We start from the raw sequence: 18,925 nt of genomic DNA, 5'->3' as shown, positions 1-18,925 counted from the left end.
AACTGTTTTTGCATAGACACCTGCTTTCAACATCTCAAAAAATTACCTTATGCGAAGCTCTGGTTTTAAGTCATTTTAATTTTGCCGACGTCGTATATGGTCCATGCTTAGACTCTATCGACAAAGGTCGAATTCAGCGAGTGCAAAATTCATGCTTGCGATTAATTTACGGCATTCGTCGTGGAGATCCTGTCAGTTACATGCTACGACAAACCAAATGGCTTTCCATGGAGGATCGTAGAAATTTGCATGCTGCTACTGTATTTCACCAAGTAATAACTTTCAATCGCCCCTCGTATCTATTAAATAAAATACGCTATAGAACTGACGTACATTCTTTGAATCTCCGGCAGAGAGGTCTAATTTCTCCGCCTATGTTTTATCAGCGGTCACTTTTTTCTTATATTTATTTAATTTACAACCAGGTCCCTGAGAACTTTAAAAATGTATTAACAACCGTATTTAAACATAAATACAAAAAATATTTATTGCGGTAGAATGTGTATATCTGGCGATCATCGCGTTTATTAAATATGTATTGGGTATATTAAAACTTACTGGATATTTGGCACTTGTTGGGGGATGCCTAGTAATTTATTTTGGATGCAACAAAACAAACAAAAAAGAAATTACAACTTATTTCATGAGGGAGGTTAAACACGAATCTTTTTTAAATTGTCTTTAGCCTCCTTTTTGCCTATATTATGGTTAAGATTTTTTTAAAAATTTTAAACCATATGATATTTGGTAGGTCTCCTGCCGGTGTTCGTGGACGTCATGTGATTGCCGAATGATTGTCCCTGTCGCGCCTGTATCGACCAGCACAGTGCGGAGGGTTCCATCCAAACACGCGTCGATGAAAATACTGAGGAGACCTGGGCAGTATTTATTGGGGCTTGCTAAATACAGGTCGACGATCGCCTCTTCGCATCCATCTTCTTCAGTTTTCCGGATTGGCTGCAGTGTAACTGCTTTGCCACATTTCCGGAACTCTCAATCCATGCCGCTCCTCCAATAGCCTCCTTAATGATCCGCTTGACCGATTCCTCAAAGTAGTAGTCCTCTCCTTAAATCACTTCCGATGATACGAGCCTGGTTCTTGTTGATATGCAAGATGTGCTAATAGTAAGGCCTGGCTCTGTTCACCAGCATGGAGTCCATTCAGGAATGCTTGAACTGCCGAAGTTTCCATAATCTTTTCCTGGACATATGGATGGCGTCGAATCAAACGTGCAATATCAGCTTCAAATTCGTGCAACGATTCCCCTGACTTTTGGCACCAATTTTCCAACTGTTCAAGTGTGGTAGACATGTTCCAAGTCTAACGCATCTCCAAATACCTCACTAGATGGTCGTAGACTTTTTGTTCTTCGGGGAACATTCTTTTCAGGATGGCAGCAGCGCCTCCTCTCAAGGAAAATGTAAGGGCGGGCAGTCGCCTTCTCTCTGGATCACCAACCGTTTGCTTTTGGAGCTACTTTAAACTGAAGCTAATAAATATTTCATCATGTAGTACCATCAAATTGAGGAGTATCAGACGAACAGATTCCTTCGTATTGCTCCACACACTTTGTTTTTGTTGCCAACTGCCTAAAGCTCTACGGGGCAGCTCATTGATAATGTTGACGCTCAACGTTGCGATTCTGTTTTGAACTTTCTAGATCATGTCCTACACCAATGTGCTTTTCCACTAAAGATTTTCTTTTAATTCTCCAAAATTTTTTCTTCCAAGCAGGCAGAATTCTCCCTTAGCTTTTCCCCAGTCTCACTATTTAAATTGATGAGTGTGGCAAAGTTTTCTTCCAGTTTTACAAAATTTTTGCAAACAATTTAGCTTTCAGGTTGGCAGAATTTTCTAGTAATTCTTTATTCAAACCTCCTTCCATCTTTGTTCACTTGTAACATATTCTATTCAGATCTTTCAAATTTCAAGGAAATGTCAAGTATTAAACTAATTTACATTAAATACAAAAAATTATTATACATGAAACTAAGTACATACATTTTTCCATGTATTTCAAATTTGATTATATGCTGCTAGGTGGAGTAAAGTTGGGTTAAACTATTTTATAATTTTTCATTTCTTGATGAATATATAAAAAGCCATTCATTTTAATAAGACCTAAAGTACTTTATGGAAATGAAATTATTGATTCAATGATACAAAGAGAGATTATATTCTTTTATTACTTTTTTACTATTTTCTTTTTTTATTTCACATTTTATGTTTACAGTCTTTAGCAATACATACCAATATAATATTTTTACACTAACTTGTACCTTTGAATAAAAAAAGTTATAGAAATTTTGACTTTCCAGATGAAAATCGATCATCTAATAATTGCGCCTTCTTCATTATAGCTTTTTTCTGAGCATCATCAAATTTGTTAACCTGTAGATCCACATCCCTACTAAATGGTCTTCTCTCGTTGGAGCTCATACCCTAAAAAAATATTTCAATAAACTTTTTAATTTCTTTAAGGTTAGCATTTTAAAGGGTTGTCAGGTTGGGATCTAAAATATAAAAAGGTGGCTCCAAAAGCTGACTGTGCTGAATTGTGGCTTCTATATAATTCAATATTCAATTTTTGGTTTTTATATCTTAAGATTCATTTTAAAATATATTATCCATGAATAACTTTCATAATTCCAACATGGCCAACTATTGATTTTTCATTTTCTGAAAGTGGGGGGCCAGTTCTGGGAGTCTGAACCCCCAGAATATCAAGTACTTATATAAAAATTAAAATACACAAGTAGTTGCATTTGCATAGAAAAAATTATACAAAATTTCTATATATCATAGTTACTTAAAGAAAAACATAATACGCGTATTTTGAATTTTTGTTGGGAAAAAATTGCTTTACTTTGACAACTTTTGGCAATTTTTTTCAAGAGTATATATGTACCTACACAAATTTTTTTCCCTAAAAATGGTAAAATACTCAATATACCAGATTTTTCCCTCGGTCACCATAAGGTATAGTAGTTTTCAATAACTTTTTCATCTACGTGTGTGTATTTACTCAAAAATTTGCAATCCAACAAATCAGTAGAATGGAACTTGCTATGTGATGACGCGGTTAGACGCTTTCACAAAATTTACTATAAAAATTAAACCCCTGTGTCTGACTGCATTAAAGAAAGTATTCCTTAATGCAGTCAGCCACAGGGGCATTCGTCATTCAAGAACTGGTGCTTGGTTCCAAGAGGTTTTTCAATACTTGCAGAATTCAAATAATAGAATTGTTCTCAATAATCCTGCAATAGTTTTTAACAGTGATGAGATTTCTTCTCTTCCTTTTTTCTTAATACCAAGGACGGCAAAATGTTCCAAAAGTCTGCAAAAAATGGAAGAAAACGTAAACGTAAGTTGTTGGAAGGAAATGCTGCCGAAGATATCCCCCACTTCATTTAGGTATGAATGAATTCCCTCCCAAAGCTCAGTGTACCAAATTCATGAGGCATTGGAAAATCAGACTCAGGGTGGATCATCGGAGAGACTTTTTACAAGTTTAAAACAAACAAAGTTGTCTTGCAACGGCCCTGTCTTGGCAGAATTCTTCTTATCGATTTATATTCGTTTACATTTGTATTTAAAGAACCATCTGTTAAAATTCTAGAAATTAGTAGAAGAATCTTATTGGGACCTGATTTGATGTTAAGTTGAAGTTTATAGTTGTGATTTGAGAATACTAAATAATTAATAAGTGATAGATATAGTAAGGAAAGGAGTATTATACCAGCCGTTTATGTGAACAAAGTGGGACTATATTAGTAGTAGCCATTACACTCTAAGGCCGTATCTGCCTTCAAAAGGCAGGAGAGAAAGTAACTGAAAAGTTAAACTGGAACGAATTATAATCCTTACATAAAAAAGGCTGATTTTTGCAAATCTATTAAAATCTACTATGGATAAAAAGGCTCAAATCTGATATTCTGAAAAACGGTTTCAAAAAATGTGGATTGTGTGCATAGAACCTTAAAGAAGTGCAATTGAAAATCGATTCCACTATTAAATATATGGAAAAAAGAAGCATATCTTAAAGGAACTTTAAAAATTTGAAGAAGGAATGGAAAACCCAAATAGAAAAAGACAAAAACTCTCAATTTAAAAACAACAGAAAGGTGGCAATATCCCGTTCCTCTTTTCGAACTGTATAAAAACATTGAATAGAAACTAAAAAGTTGAGAAAGGAATCTTGGGAAAGACTTGAATGACAGCATATGTCAACCAAGACAGAAACGATCAAAACAACGGAGAAAGTGAGAAATTAACAACAAAAGAGGAATTATTAATTGATGCAAAAAATGATAAACAACTATCGGCACTAATCTATGATAATAAAGTGAAAGAACATCTTTAAAAATACCTAACGGTCATCTAATATAAAAACCTCTGGGTAAAATTCAAAAGAAAGGTACAACTATAATACTATCGCCTTTTAAGAGAGCACTTATATGGCCAGAGCCAATACCAATCAAAAAAAACAAAAAAATTTCAACAGTAGTAACTTCCAAAGAATGGCAAGAATATTACAAATAAAAAAAAAAGAGAGGAAGAAAACAGAAAGAATTACTAATCAAATTAAAAGGTTAAAAAATTGCAGAAAAAGAATCAAACAAAAGAAAATTTTAAAAAAGTGAAACCCACAGGTTTATTTGTTCATTAGCTGAGTTTGATTGATTCTATTCTTTTTAAATTTTTATAATTATTTTTCCATTTATTGCTGTGATCTTTGGATTCAGCTGCTGCACTTAATGTAAAAATGAATTTTGTGTTTGGAAGACTGCTTTGTTTGTTCCAATCATTACTTCTATAAATCTTCTGTTTAATTTTAAGGTATCATTTATCAAAAATGTTTTGTTCCAAAATCTAGTTTTTCCTTTATGTGTATTTTACTAAAGTTATTAACTATAATTATAATTATGAGATATTTAATATCATCATATTACAAGTATTCTGGGATTTCTTGAATGAGTCTTTGATCATTATTTGGTTATATGGTATGATATTAAAAAGAAACTTAAAAAAATAGATTTGGTGTATGTCAAAGCTTTTCAAAAATCTGTTTATCATATTATACATCACTAATAACTGTATTTTGATATAGTTTTAAGATACTTAGTTTAGATTCAAAAATGAAATAGTTATGTTTGAAATATCAGCTTTTAGTTCAAAATACTATCAAGAAATGTGTTTATTGACATTTTCAACTATTGGGTAATTTGGATTCATTAAAAAGAAATTATATTGACTTAAAACTAATTAATGAAGACATTTTTACCATAGCGGAAATACAAAATTCCATAAAAAACATAAACACAAAATAATCTAATAGTCCTATGGTTGGAACCTTTGGTGTGACATTCAAATCACAAACTGTTTTAATTCTTCTGAAGATGCTAGCATCATTAGTGAAACACATGTCGAGAATAAAATAGAGGTTTGGTTAGTGGTAAAACTGTTTTGTGATATGAAATAACCTATTAAAAAAAATGTTAAAAATCAAAGTGATTCTGAAATATTCCTAGCCAACTATGGGGTCTTTTACCTTAATACTATTTAATAACTTTTATATAAGTATAAATAAATAGACTATGTTAGAACTTACAGCATCTTTTCTCTTAATTTTTTCTTGGTGCATCTCCACTAAACTCTTTGATTTCCTTTTATGTTTCTTTGCCTCTAAAGCTTGCTCCTTATCTCTTTTTTCTTGTTGTTTCTGCTCTGCTTCTGCTCTCAAGTCTTCTAGGTTGTCTTTCTTTTTTTCTTTTGGTTTTTCACCAGCTACTGTTGTCCAAGAAGACCTTCAAATTTCCAATAATGTACTTAAATTATACAAGATTTTTGAGAAAAAAATAAATCAACATTTTCCCTTCACAAAACTCATAACTATTTAAAACAAGTTCCTCTCACATACCTATCAGACATATCAGGAGCTGCATTCTTCCTAAACTGTCTAGATCCTAATCCTAAGCTTCTTGCTCTAGCCTCAGGCAGCTCTGTCATCCATTCTTCTCTAACAGGCTCTTTACTCTGAGGAGTTAACTTATCAATTTGCATTTGAATTGCTCTTTCTTCAAGCGCAATTTCTGCAGCTGAAATATTTGAAATCCCCACAGGCATTGGACCATATGCTGAATCATCAACTTCTTCACTTTCTTGACTGTTTTCAGCTTCTATCTCCAGTTGTTTTCTTAAGTGTGGGGGTAACTGAGGACCAACAGTTTTGGAAGGTTTATCCTCATCCTGAGAACTGTTGGGTTTTGCTGAGAGATTATTTAATAAATGAGGGGGTAATTGTGGCCCATAGATTCCAGAATTTTCTTCTGGAAGCTGTTGTGGTGGTAATTGGGGACCTGCATGAATATGTTCTTTATCTTCTAAGTATTCAGATTTATTTTGCAAATGAGGAGGTAATTGAGGACCAACATATATAGAACTTTTCCCTGCCTGAAGAGGTAATTGTGGACCAATATGGAGTTCCTTTTCAGTAATATCACTTTCCCCTTGTGAATGTCTTCTCTTCTGTAAATGTGGAGGAAGTTGTGGCCCAATACTTGAACACTCTTCTTCATAATTTATTTCTGAGCAATCCAACTTACTACTTAAGTGAGGAGGCAAAGCAGGACCTATTTGGCAATTTCTTCTTTTTAAATGAGTTGGTAAAAGTGGTCCAATTATATTTGTATCATCAGATGACTCCATACTGAAGTTTTATGTATGTCTTAGAGAAACAAAGTTTAGTATTGTGCTCTGTAATAATAAAAAATGAATTAGATATTAATTTAAGAGTTAATAATCTTTGACATAACTTCTTTGCTAAGAAAAGTAATCATGTAAGGGTGTTTAAAACAAAGAAGTAAATATTATTGATAAATGCTATATATTAAACTTATAAATAAATAAACTGTATATTTAGTACTTCATACAAAATTGATTCTTAAAATTATGATTTAAACATTTTTTTAATCTTTCTACTACTATATTGTAGACTTTTAAAAACCCCTGCAGTTAAAATTCCTTTTAAACTTTGTCTAACAGAAGACTTCCAGACAATCTCATTTATTCTTTGGCTGACAATCATTCCACAATCTGGATCATAAGCTATAGCTCTTAAAACATCTTCTGTATCCTGCCTAAAATTGCCTTTATTCCAATATCTTGTTAGAAGCTTTTGGGGCAGTCTTGGTAGTTGGTTTAGATGATGAAGCCTTGCCAAGGGACTAAGGTCTTGGGCACAATATACAGAAGGATCACAATTATCTTCTTTTAACATGGGAAAATCAATATAATCATGCAGATTTAATAAAAATGGCTTATAAAGCTTTCTAAAGCCAGACATTTGAGCTCGGACAATGCTATCCACCTTATTTTTGTTCTCTCCAAATATCATACGAAAGTCTCCTAAATAACTTAAGTTGCAAATAGTATGATAAAATTCATATTCACTAAATGATTCTGGGAGAACTAGAAGAGCCGCATGCACTGCTGACTGCAAATTAAGTTGTAAAGCTGTTTCCAAATCTGCATCCAGAGGATTTTGGATTATTTCTACAGGTTTATGCAGTCTGCCTGCCAAATATAACTGGGACCATTCTAGAAGGTCAGTGATAAGGTCTTCTGTGGATACAACGCCATATTTAACAAGACTTTCATCCACTTGCACTAAGGTGTTATAATATACTTTGGCACCAATGTTTATTTGATATCGAGCAATAAATTCATGACCAAAAAACTTAAGACCACTATAGTGTGAAGGATTTATTCTCAAATTAGTTTCGTGCCAAGTAACGGGATCTTTTACAGCAAAAATAAGGTCGATCATGTTCTGTTTAGTGTCATTGTTAAGCTGCTTTTTTACACCAGAACCATAGGCGAAACAAAATGTTATGTTTTGCGGGAATTTGGTCAAGATCCGATTGTAAACAGTGGGAAGTGTTGGTATGATTCCCGAAGTCATATTAAGAGAGTTTAAAGGTTTTTAAAGATATTAAAACTAGAATCCTAAACATTACAAACTTAACCAAAAAACTTACCCTTGTTGTTGTTTTTCTGTTTGTGATTAATTTGACTTCACGTCAGCTGAAATGTCATTGTCATAAATTAATAGGAAGGAGTAATACATAGGAATATCGATACATGTGATCACGGTTTACTACAGCCTGCTTTTTTACATCACATCTTAAGCTATGTTTACTTAGGTGAGTAAAGACAGTTCAGGTACAACTAGTTCGATTATTTTGGGGCGTTCACTTAGGTTTTATGTTAGTTTTAGCTGTAAGATCTAGTTTTTATTAGTTTATCTTATTGGAAGTCCGCCTTAGATTTTAGATAAGGTTATTTGGTTTATTTTATTGTTAACCCTCATGTTTTCACTATTCAGGAGTGTATATGTACTGAAATAAATTATGAATAATTTATGGATACAACGCACAATTGCACTAGTAGAAAATATATCCTAATAATACACACATAATACAATTTGCACAAAATTGTACGAGTATACAAATCAATATTAGTCATATGGAAGTCTATCCGGAGGTTTCCGATTGCGTTGTGGCCTATTTTAATAATAATAATACAGCTCTTCCTAGAGTTAGCTCTTCCCACAAATGGCCTTTTTAATGCTGCTAACTTAATTATACCTGATTACATACTTACAGTTACGACATTTGAACAGCTAATAATCTACTCTGCGGCTATCGCTGTTATTAAAACCCTGGGATTAAAAATAATAAATAACCAGCAAAGTGTTATACGTAATGAAAGACCGGGATGGGAAAGGACCGCTATGGGAAAGGAGGCTATAAAAAAAGATTGAAGATATTAGAAAAGACATTGGTCAGCTAAAGGAATATATCAAAGGTATCAGAACCAGAAAAGTACAAGAAAAAGTAGAGGAAATTATGCGTCAGACCCAATAATATACACAGCAGAACCCAGAAAACTATACTCCGGAACAATGCCTAGACACCCTTAAACAAAATTATCTATTTTTTTCAGGTCGCTAAGCAATTCTATCGATAGCTTAACGACACTTCTCCAACCAACACTGCCATTAGCATTTACCCTACTAAAGAAAACATCGAAGAGCACTCAATTAACAACACCTAGTGCATGAAATCTCGACGCTGAATGACTGACTAAAGAACGAGCAAAGTGTCAAAAATATAATCCAATGGCGTTTTATTTTCAGTTGACGAAGTCACTAATGTCATAAAAAAGCTATATAACTGGAAAGCTCTAGGCTCTGAATCCTCAGAATTTGCCCAAATTTTTAACAGAAGGTACCACTTACCTCTTGTCCAAGTACTGCCAAAACTCAAGATTGGGCTAAATATCGGTCAATAGCATGCTTACCCACACTCTATAAACTAAATACATCTTACATTACAGACATTGTGAACAAAATAGCATTATAGCGGCTCAACAGACAGGATGTATCAGAGGTGCCATGGGGTGTAAAGAACAACTAATTATCGACTCCGTAGTTTGCAATCAGGCATTTAACAACAAGAGAAACCTTTTCGCAGCATACATTGACTACCGAAAAGCTTTTGATGCAGTTCCACATACATAAATGACTTATTAATGTACTTAAATGGTACAAAATAGAAAATTACTTTTTACAATTCACTATGGCATCCTGGCGAACATCAATAAAACTTCAGATGCCTAATGGTAACTGCATTCGAACTAATATAATTCCTATTCGTAGGGATATATTATTTCAGGGATTTCCTTAAGTTCACTTTGGTTCTGCCTTGCCATGAATCCACTCTCGAGCCAACTTAATTCAGCTAGGTACGGATTTGGCCAAAAAAAAATGATAATAGAGAACTAATAAGAGTAACCATCTACTTTATACGGATGACATAAAAATTCTTGCGGCAACTTGAAATCAACTAGATCAGATGCTTAAAATAGTGGAAAAAACTCTGATGATATAGGAATGGCCTTTACACTGGATAAGTGCCGAACTGTGAACATTATTAAGGGTAAACTACAACCAGGTGACTTTCAAACAGAAAACGGAGAAGAAGCCTACAAATATCTAGGAATGAAGCAGGCGCACGAATAGACCATAGCCGATTTTCAGCGTTGAATTGGTAAGAACCGCGGTTACCCTTTTGGTCGACAACTTTGACTGGTAAGTGTAACGTATTGTTCCCCCACCACTTAAAAATTCTGATTTAAAGAAACAGTCGCTGAAATGAATTGGTTATTAGGAATTAAAGAGTTTATGTTTTTGTCTTTTCTTTTCTGTTAGATTAAAAAATTAAGTCGATTTTTTTCTCTCGAATAAAGATGCTTTTATTGAATCTAAAACAAATTATGTATAATGGTCATGTAAAGTTGCATGGGTCCTGAAACATCTTATTACCGGCAATAAGATTCCGGAATTGATTTCAAATTTTCTCTCCTTTAATTTAACTTTTTTTACTAAGTAGCGTTTTACTACTTGTTTTCCTTAATCATTTAAAACTAATTAGTATTTATGTTTCTTAATATATACAGGACGCACATCATATCGCAATTCTCAATCAATTTTGCATAAGTATAGCCTTCTTCTGGACCGTATAATCGAAAGTTTAAACCAAGACCAAAACCGGGTAATAATTGGTAAGTACCAAACGCCAAACAGCTGATCCGTGACGTCACGTTTTCATTCACATTTTGGTTAAAACCAGTATCGCAGAAACGCATTGGTAAATACCAACTAAGAACCCTTCCACGCTGAAAATCGGCTCATAGAACTATAAAGAATGAGCTGACTACTAAATTCATTACAAGAATGCGACAACTCCTTAAAACAAGTCTTAATAGCAGAAACTTGCTTCATGCTTCATGCCAGCTGCCCATGCACAATAACATCGCACCAGCAACAAAAAAATAGCACCAAGCAAGAAAATATGCAAGTTTGGATGGGAAAACGTTGATTTCGGGATAGCTTTTCCCCGAAACTAAAGAGTTTCTTGTGTCTATCCAAGATGAAGTAATATCAACAAGAAATTGTTAAAAGATTATCGTAGGTGACCTAACGGTACAAAGTCACAGATGTTGGTATGGATGTGAGACAACGTAGTCTATTTAGCATCTCATCGGTGGATGTCAAACTTTTGCACCAACGGAATATAAAGAATGATATTATCTAGTTGTAAAGATACTGCATCAAGAGCTATATTATAACTATAAGCCGAAATCAGTTCTTGAAAATGAGCAACACAAATTGTATTGGGATCGCGGTGTGCTTACAAACCAACGAGTAAGTAACAATAGGCCTGACCTAATAATCGATAAAATTTCTAGGAAGACAACCCTTATTGATGTAGCTATTTAATAGTAACAACCTAAGAGCAAAACCTAATGAAAAGATTGTTAAGTATAGGGATCTAGATTCTAGAACACCAGATACGAAGACAAATGAGAGAAGTGCGGACAATTCCAATTATTATGTCAACAACAGAAATAATACCGAATAGCCTAATCGAAAACATAAAATTGCTCAACATTAAGGAAAGCATCTAAAAGCTAACGCAGAAGTCGACGCTATTATCCACATCTTGAATCGTCAGAAAGTTCATTGGAAATGCAGATAACATCAATTAGCTTAAAAAACATATAATGTATAATCTATTTAAAATGAATTCGAACAGCAAAAAAACCAAATCACAATGAATAAGCACATAGAATCTTCTTTATAAAGCATAGGAGTGCAAAAAATAGAGAGCTATTATTTCTTAAAATATTTAAAAAATACCTTAATTGGTTATATTTATTAAAATTTTAAAATCACTCTATTTTAGGATAGTTATTGCCTGTAATGTTACGCATGTTTTATTATTTAGCTAATATTTTATATACTTTCGTTTTTATATAGATAAAAACTAGTTATATTCGGTAAAAGTAAGCGATGTATGGAAACTGTAATTCAAATGATTTATACGAGGATTTATAAACTTATTATATTTATTATTATTCATTATACTTAGTATTTAAAATGTTTATAAAAAAACTCAAAAATCACTGTTTGAATCTTCGAAACTGGAGTCCAAACTTGGATTTATAATAATGGGGTTAACATGAGGTAAAATACCATACTCATTCTCTTTTTCAATATAACACTCCGAACACAATTCCTCCATATGTCTGTTTGATTTATTTCTTCTACAACTGCCCTTATAGTTTCTAATACGAAAGTATTGTTAGTTGGAGATTGATTATATTTTCTAATTCGGTCCTTTAAAGTAGCCCAAATCATCTCTATAAGATTCAAAATACAGTAGTACGGCGGTAGACGTAATACGGTGTGGCCATTTGCCTCGCAGAGTTTATCGATAACGTATTCTTTTTTAAAATGTTCATTTTTTATGGATTCTAATAAAATTTTCTTTGTGGCTTTTTGTGGAATGCTCATATTTTTGCTTTCCATAAATTTAAGAATTTCATCCTTTTTTGTGGAATTATTTGGGATTTTTTGATGTAAACGCGAATGGTACGACGCGTTGTCCATCACAATCACCGAGTTTTCAGGTAAATTGGGAATCAATTGCTCAGCAAACCATTTTTCAAATAGATTGGCTGCCATGTCCTCATGGTAATCAGCCGACGAATCCTTTGTATTTTTGGACGACAACAACAACGCATTGGGGATGAAGCCGTTATCACCACCTGCGTGTAAAATTATAACACGCTTACCGCGAGAACTTGGTCCACTTAGTGGGCACTTTTTAGTGTCGTCCACCCAACCATACTTAACGACATCATGAGTATCATACCAAGTTTCATCTAGGTAAACTATGTTCCTGTTAACACACAACGTAATGTAGCAAGACTTTTATATTTGTAGTCGGGATAATCCGTTAGTAGCTTTCTTTGAATGTCTTCTAATGATGGAACTTTGTTTTCACTATAAAATTGATAAATAGATCGACGAATAACATTTTTGTCGCTATCATCAATTTTTCATCAAGTTTTTTATCACATTTTTTTCGTTTTACAGAATGATCAATGACATTTCCTGCTTTTATCATACTGTAAACGATGATACGAGCCAGCTTACAGTGTGATAGCTCACAAATTCTTATTAAAATTTGATTTTGTGAGGCTTCAGGCATTTCACTTTTCAAGCAATTAAAAATATTTAATATTAGCCACTGTGATTGAACATGTGGGTCTTTATTTAAAAAATTCGTTATGTTCCGGCCTTTCAGCTTTGTTGTCTGACACATCAAAGGGTCTCCACAATGCCATCTTGTTCGTATAATTTACGAAAATTAACGACAAAAAAACGTATTTAGCAACAAAAACAGCAACACAGCAACAACAACTAAAACAGCAACACAGCAGCAACAACAGCAAAAACAGAACAAAAAACAGCTTATAAAAAGAACTGCCAAAAACTACAAAATAAAGCGATAAAGAAATGACAATAAGGGAGCACACTTTTAAGTACCTGCCAAACAGATATTTAAATATAAAATAATAGAAATTAGAAATAAAACATCATCCCCAGCCGCCCGCACATGTAAAACCACGGCGCGTCCAACAATCAAACCCTCGAGCTCGACTTCGCAGTCTTTTTCCTCGTCTGTTACACGATACTGCGCTCTCATCGGCGTATCTTCTCTGCCAAAAAATTGATCGTTGAACGGTCCGGAGCCTGGTGATTCTGTGGCCAGACAGCCTAAAGTATACCAGGACGGCTCGCATATATTTTGTTTATTTTTTTTTAGTACCTTGTTGTGGATTCTTGACCGTTCCCCAATTTTAGCGCCGTTCGAATTCATCTTAAGTAGACTATAATTTTAGTTCAACTTTATTATTTATTAATAAAGGTAAACACCAGAGTCCGATAACATGGAAAGGACTTCATCATACTTCTGATATCTGACATATCTGGCATAAGTGAATGATCCCGCCTTTCCCAGGGGGTGCAATTGCCGTTTTATATGAAATCTATAATAATATTGTTATTTAAAAAAATTAATAACAATAATAATAATTTGTGCACTTGAGTTTGACGAAAAATGCGCAAAAATTACCATTTTTTGAAAAAAATATTTTTTTTCTGATGAAGCTTCTTTTAATAATTGTGGGCAGGTAAGATACAATTTATTTTAATCGGGTCATATTAGGGTTTTGTCTGTTTTTTTAAAACACACTTGACGTAGATTTGATTTTTATAATAAGAAACACATAATTTCATTTAAAATAAGAATCCCCGTTCTCTTAGGGGCAAATGCTAAAGATATCATAAAATGTGTACCCCCGTATACTTATGATGTCAAAAAAATTTGAAGTCGTTTTTGACATCTCGCATTGCAACACTTTAAAAAACTCACCCTGTATATATATGTATGTATTTCTTTGTTAATATATCTGTTTTAGCATTTACTTATTTTCCAAATTCTGTTTTCTTATTTTCATTTAGTTAACATTCAGGTTGTTATTATTTTAGCTTTTGTACATGTAATTACTAAGTGTGTTTTTAAGGATTTGCAATAAATAAATAGAAGATAATTTACAGATTGTGGTAATTATGTATTCGCATTCACCCTAACTACACTTACACAAAACCACAACTCTACCTACAGCACCAGTTTTTTAAACCGGGGACAAGTTCATGACGTTTAAAGAGAGAGAGAGCGAGAGTAAAATAAGAGAAGAGGGAAAGGAACATTTGCCGCCAATTCATAAAATTTAGTGGGGTTTTGACCGTTTATGCCCTTTTAGCTCTAGTTTATTGTTTTAGAGTTTATACACATTTTTATTATTATTAAAATTATTTGGAGTATGACTAAAAACTAATGTTTTTATATCGCATTATTTTATTCAGTGGTAAGTACCAAAATTCATTTTGAGGTTAGGAAAATTTAAAATTTAAAAGGCTTCTTGTTTACTCTGTTGATTTTATTATGCCATAATGCCTTACGTATTTTGACTCACGATTATAATATTCACAACACAAAGATTTTTGATTTGCGTATTGATTCGTATTAAATGACCAGATGTCTTTATAATACTGGGATTAATCCTGAAATTTATGATCATTTTTATGATAAAGAACCTTATGATTTCTTTAGAATTTTTGTTATGGATGAAATTTTAAACCTAATAGTTACTGAAACTAATAGGTATGCTTATCAACTCAGGGGAAAAATTAATTTGCCTAAGTCAAGATTGCATCAGTTTGTTGATACATCCGAAGAGGAAAAAGAATTATTTTTTGGTATAATATTGTGGATGGGCTTGACTAAATTTCCTAGCCTATCTGATTATTGGTCCAAAAGTGTCCTTACTGTCCTTTATCAAAATGAAGTTAAGAAAAAAATGCCCCGCAATAGATTTGAACTTTTACTGAGAACTTTACATTTTAGTGATAACGAAAGCCCACATTTTGAAAAAACTGATAGATTATGTAAAATAAATCCACTGTTAGAAAAACTTATAAAGCAGCAACGTAAAAGAAGATTTCCAAATTATTATTCTCGAGAGTTGATTAGGAACATTTATAGGAAAGAAAAGGCTTTCAAGGACTTTAAAATGTACAATTCTCCATTCTTTCAAAATAAACTCCATTCTCTTAGACGCCTTATCAAACTACAATAATGCAATGAATATAAGTTGTATATATCAAACACCGAAAGGAATATTTCTTTGGACCCATCTAGCTTTTGGAATTTTATTGGTTCTAAGAAGGCTGGCACCAGGATTCCTGGTATGATGAGGCTACCCAATGACGTGGTAATTAAAGACCCACAAGACATAGTTGATGCTTTTGCACTGTTCTTTGGTGAGGCATTTATACAATCAAATTTCATTAACCATTCGTCGACGTCTGATAATGTGCCCTACTTTGACATTTCCAAAGTTGATGCTTCCCAGATTATTTTGGCCAGTAAAAAACTCAAAAATAATTTAACATCTGGTGTAGACGGTGTGCCTAGCTTCTTGGTTAAAGATTGCATTGGTGTCCTGGCTGATCCGCTGACCTACATTTTCAACTTAATACTGTCAACAGAACAAATCCCTGAAATTTGGAAGACTGCTAAAATAATACCTATTTTAAAAGCTGGGAACTCTGATCAAATCGTGAACTACAGGCCAATCTCATTACTCTGTAACTTCTCAAAAATTTTCAAAATTATCCTGAATCGGTCGCTATTTAGTCACGCAAAAGAACTCATCTCTGTAGATCAGCATGGATTTTTTAGCGGGCGATCTTGTGTTACTAACTTATCCTGTCTGTCTAGCCACATCTGTGAATCACTTGATGTTAATACTCAAGTCGATGTTATTTATACCAACTTGCCTGACTACCAAAAAGCCTTTGATTGGATAGATCACTATATTTTGCTGTATAAATTAACTCAGTATGGTTTTTCAGGGAGATTATTTAATTTATTTCATTCCTACTTGATTGGTAGATCTCAATATGTTGAATATGAGGGCTTTAAATCGAAACTTTTTAACGTAACGTCGGGTGTGCCACAGGGCTCGAACCTGGGTCCGCTCCTGTTTAGTTTTTTTATAAATGACTTGATTGAGTCACTCACTTGTCATAGGCTGGCTTTTGCCGATGATTTGAAGCTATATTTAAATGCATATGGTTTGGAGGATTGTGTTTTTTTTCAGAACTGTCTAAATACATTGGAGGTATGGTGCGCTGTTAACAGGTTAGGCTTGAATGCGGCTAAGTGTAGTGTGGTCAGTTACTCTAGATCAAAAACACCCTTAAATTTTAATTACTTTATTAATGATACTATTTTGAGTAGATTAGAGCAAATTACTGATCTTGATATAACCTTTGACTCTGAATTTACATTCGTTCCACACTTTAATAACATAGTCAAGTCAGCCCTGAGAAGGCTTGGGTTCATAATTAGAAGTTCTCAGAGTTTTACTTTGGAATCTACATTAAAACTGCTTTTCTGTTGCTTTGTGAGATCAAAACTGGAGTTTGGCTGCATTATATGGAACCCGCTCTATCAGAATCATGTTGGTCTCATTGAATCTGTTCAGCGTATATTTGCTAAGTTTTTGGCCTTCAGGCAGGATGGCATATATCCGGTAAGAGGGTTTGATCATCGGCAACTATTGGAACGCTTCAATCTACATCCATTACATCTCAGAAGAATGATCTTCTCTGTAAAATTCCTGCATGGGTTACTGAATGGATTCATTGATAGTCCTGTACTTCTTTCTGGTGCTGGTTTCATGGTGCCTAGGCTTAATGCTAGACATCCCCTAACATTCTTTCTGCCAAGGCCTCATACTAACATCCTGTTGAAATCGCCACTATATACAATATGCGCTATATTTAATCGGATCTGTCACATGTGCGATATAAATTTCTCTCCGGTTCATGTGATTATCGATATCTTGGTGGATCATTACTCTTGGGATTAGGGCCCATGTGTTTAAGTTATAGTTAGTAGGTATATTGCAGTTAATTTAATTTAATTTTGTTGAATATGTGATTATCTTGTTAAACTTTTATAATTGGGTTTTTATATCATATTAATAGTTATTTGTTCTAATTTTTTGGATAACTTTTGAGAATGTGACTTTACTCTTTTTCTTTTCTTTTCATTCTTTTAGGTTTGTTTGTGTGTGTTTTTTTTAACTTTATTTTTCATTGTTTTGCAACTGTTTCCTGTTATTGGGCAAGTTGCCTGTTGGAAATAAAGGCTTATTATAAAGGCTTATTATTATATGTATGCTATTGTTCCGGGAGATTCAGTGTATATAAATGAGACATTAGTTCCCTTTAGGGGAAGGCTTTTATTTCGCCAGTACATCCGCAATAAGCGCCATAAATTTGGAATTAAATTGTACAAACTTTGTTTAGCTGGCAGGTATACTTACAATGTCAATATATATTGTGGAAAAGATAAAGTCAAAAGTGATTTGTTGGCATCTACTAAGGTTGTTTTAGATCTGATGGGCAATCTACTTTATGGCGGAAGGACGCTTTACACTGATAATTACTATACCAGTGTGTCTTAAGCGCATAGTTTATTAGAAAAAAAAACCCATTTAGTGGGTACTTTGCGGGCAAATAGAGCTTTAAATTGTAAAGAAGTTATGCAAAAACAACTGTCAAAAGGTGAAAGTATTGCGAAAGAAAGTAATATGGGTATAGTTCAGTTAAAATGGAAGGATAAAAGGGATGTTTTGGCATTATCGACTAAACACACTGATGAACAAATAAAGACAAAAAATTCACGAGGCGAGGAAAAATACAAACCGGCAATGATAAAAGTAAATCTTTTATAGATATATCTGATCAACTAAAATCGTACAACGCTTGTCTTCGGCGAGGTGTGAAATGGTATAGAAAACTTTCTTTTGAATTTTTGTTAGGAACGTCAATTGTAAATGCTCATATTCTATATTCTGAAGTTACTCAACAGATAGTTTCTATAACCAAATTCAAGGAGATGATAGCAACGTCCATGTTGCGTTTTGATAAAGATGAATTTTCCAAGGAATCAAGAACAGACAACAGCAAGGAACAAGAAAACCATACATTAGAAGATATAAAAATCCGCCGTAGATGTATTGTGTGCTATGCCAATGTGTCCAGCGAAATCGGTGCAAAAGCTGCACAATCGAAGACACCAAGATCTACATATGAATGCACTATTTGCAAAAAAACTTATTGTTTAAGTTGTTTTTTTATTAAACAAAAGTTCTTTAAATTAAAAACAATATTTTGTCTAACTCTTAGCAGTATTATACCTTCTAAATATTTTGTTCAAAGTACTAAATGTGAATAAACCTTTGTTTTTTAGTTTTTTATAATTACAGCTGTTTTTTTAAATAAAAAATAAAATTCTTAGAGTTTTTATTAAATTGGGTCTGTGGCGCCATGCCTTATAAGTTCCCATTAGTAATCACTGCTCTTGTGGC

At 33.3% G+C, this 18,925-nt stretch overlaps 3 protein-coding genes across 4 annotated transcripts in view; 1 reads left to right on the top strand and 2 right to left on the bottom strand.

Annotated features, from left to right (window-relative positions):
* Positions 1–2,153: 2,153 nt before the first annotated feature.
* Positions 2,154–18,925, bottom strand: part of LOC126744151 (GPALPP motifs-containing protein 1) — a 55,868-nt gene continuing 39,096 nt past the window's right edge. The window contains exons 1-4 of one of the 2 annotated variants that reach the window (XM_050451510.1): positions 8,044–8,196; positions 5,925–6,760; positions 5,616–5,811; positions 2,154–2,443 (exon numbers count right to left, since the gene is read on the bottom strand). In XM_050451510.1, coding sequence (XP_050307467.1) covers positions 2,297–2,443; positions 5,616–5,811; positions 5,925–6,712 — 1,131 coding nt within the window. In that variant the 5' untranslated portion in view covers positions 6,713–6,760; positions 8,044–8,196 and the 3' untranslated portion in view covers positions 2,154–2,296. Of the gene's footprint in view, positions 2,444–5,615; positions 5,812–5,924; positions 6,761–8,043; positions 8,197–18,925 lie in introns of those variants that run through there. The other variant, XM_050451511.1, reaches the window with a different exon arrangement.
* LOC126744152 (phosphatidate cytidylyltransferase, mitochondrial) lies at positions 6,872–8,037 on the bottom strand. The gene has a single exon (XM_050451512.1). The coding sequence runs from the start codon at positions 7,965–7,967 to the stop codon at positions 6,954–6,956; it is 1,014 nt and encodes a 337-aa protein (XP_050307469.1). The 5' UTR covers positions 7,968–8,037; the 3' UTR covers positions 6,872–6,953.
* Positions 14,673–18,925, top strand: part of LOC126744148 (DNA (cytosine-5)-methyltransferase 1-like) — a 51,342-nt gene continuing 47,089 nt past the window's right edge. The window contains exon 1 of the mRNA XM_050451505.1: positions 14,673–14,848. The gene's annotated coding sequence lies outside the window, so the exon portion shown is untranslated. The remainder of the gene's footprint in view (positions 14,849–18,925) is intronic.

The sequence above is a fragment of the Anthonomus grandis genome, chromosome 13 (assembly GCF_022605725.1).
Source record: "Anthonomus grandis grandis chromosome 13, icAntGran1.3, whole genome shotgun sequence".
Lineage (NCBI taxonomy): Eukaryota > Metazoa > Arthropoda > Insecta > Coleoptera > Curculionidae > Anthonomus > Anthonomus grandis.
The sequence above is the reverse complement of the archived record's forward strand: the minus strand, read 5'-3'. Positions and strand labels throughout refer to the sequence as shown.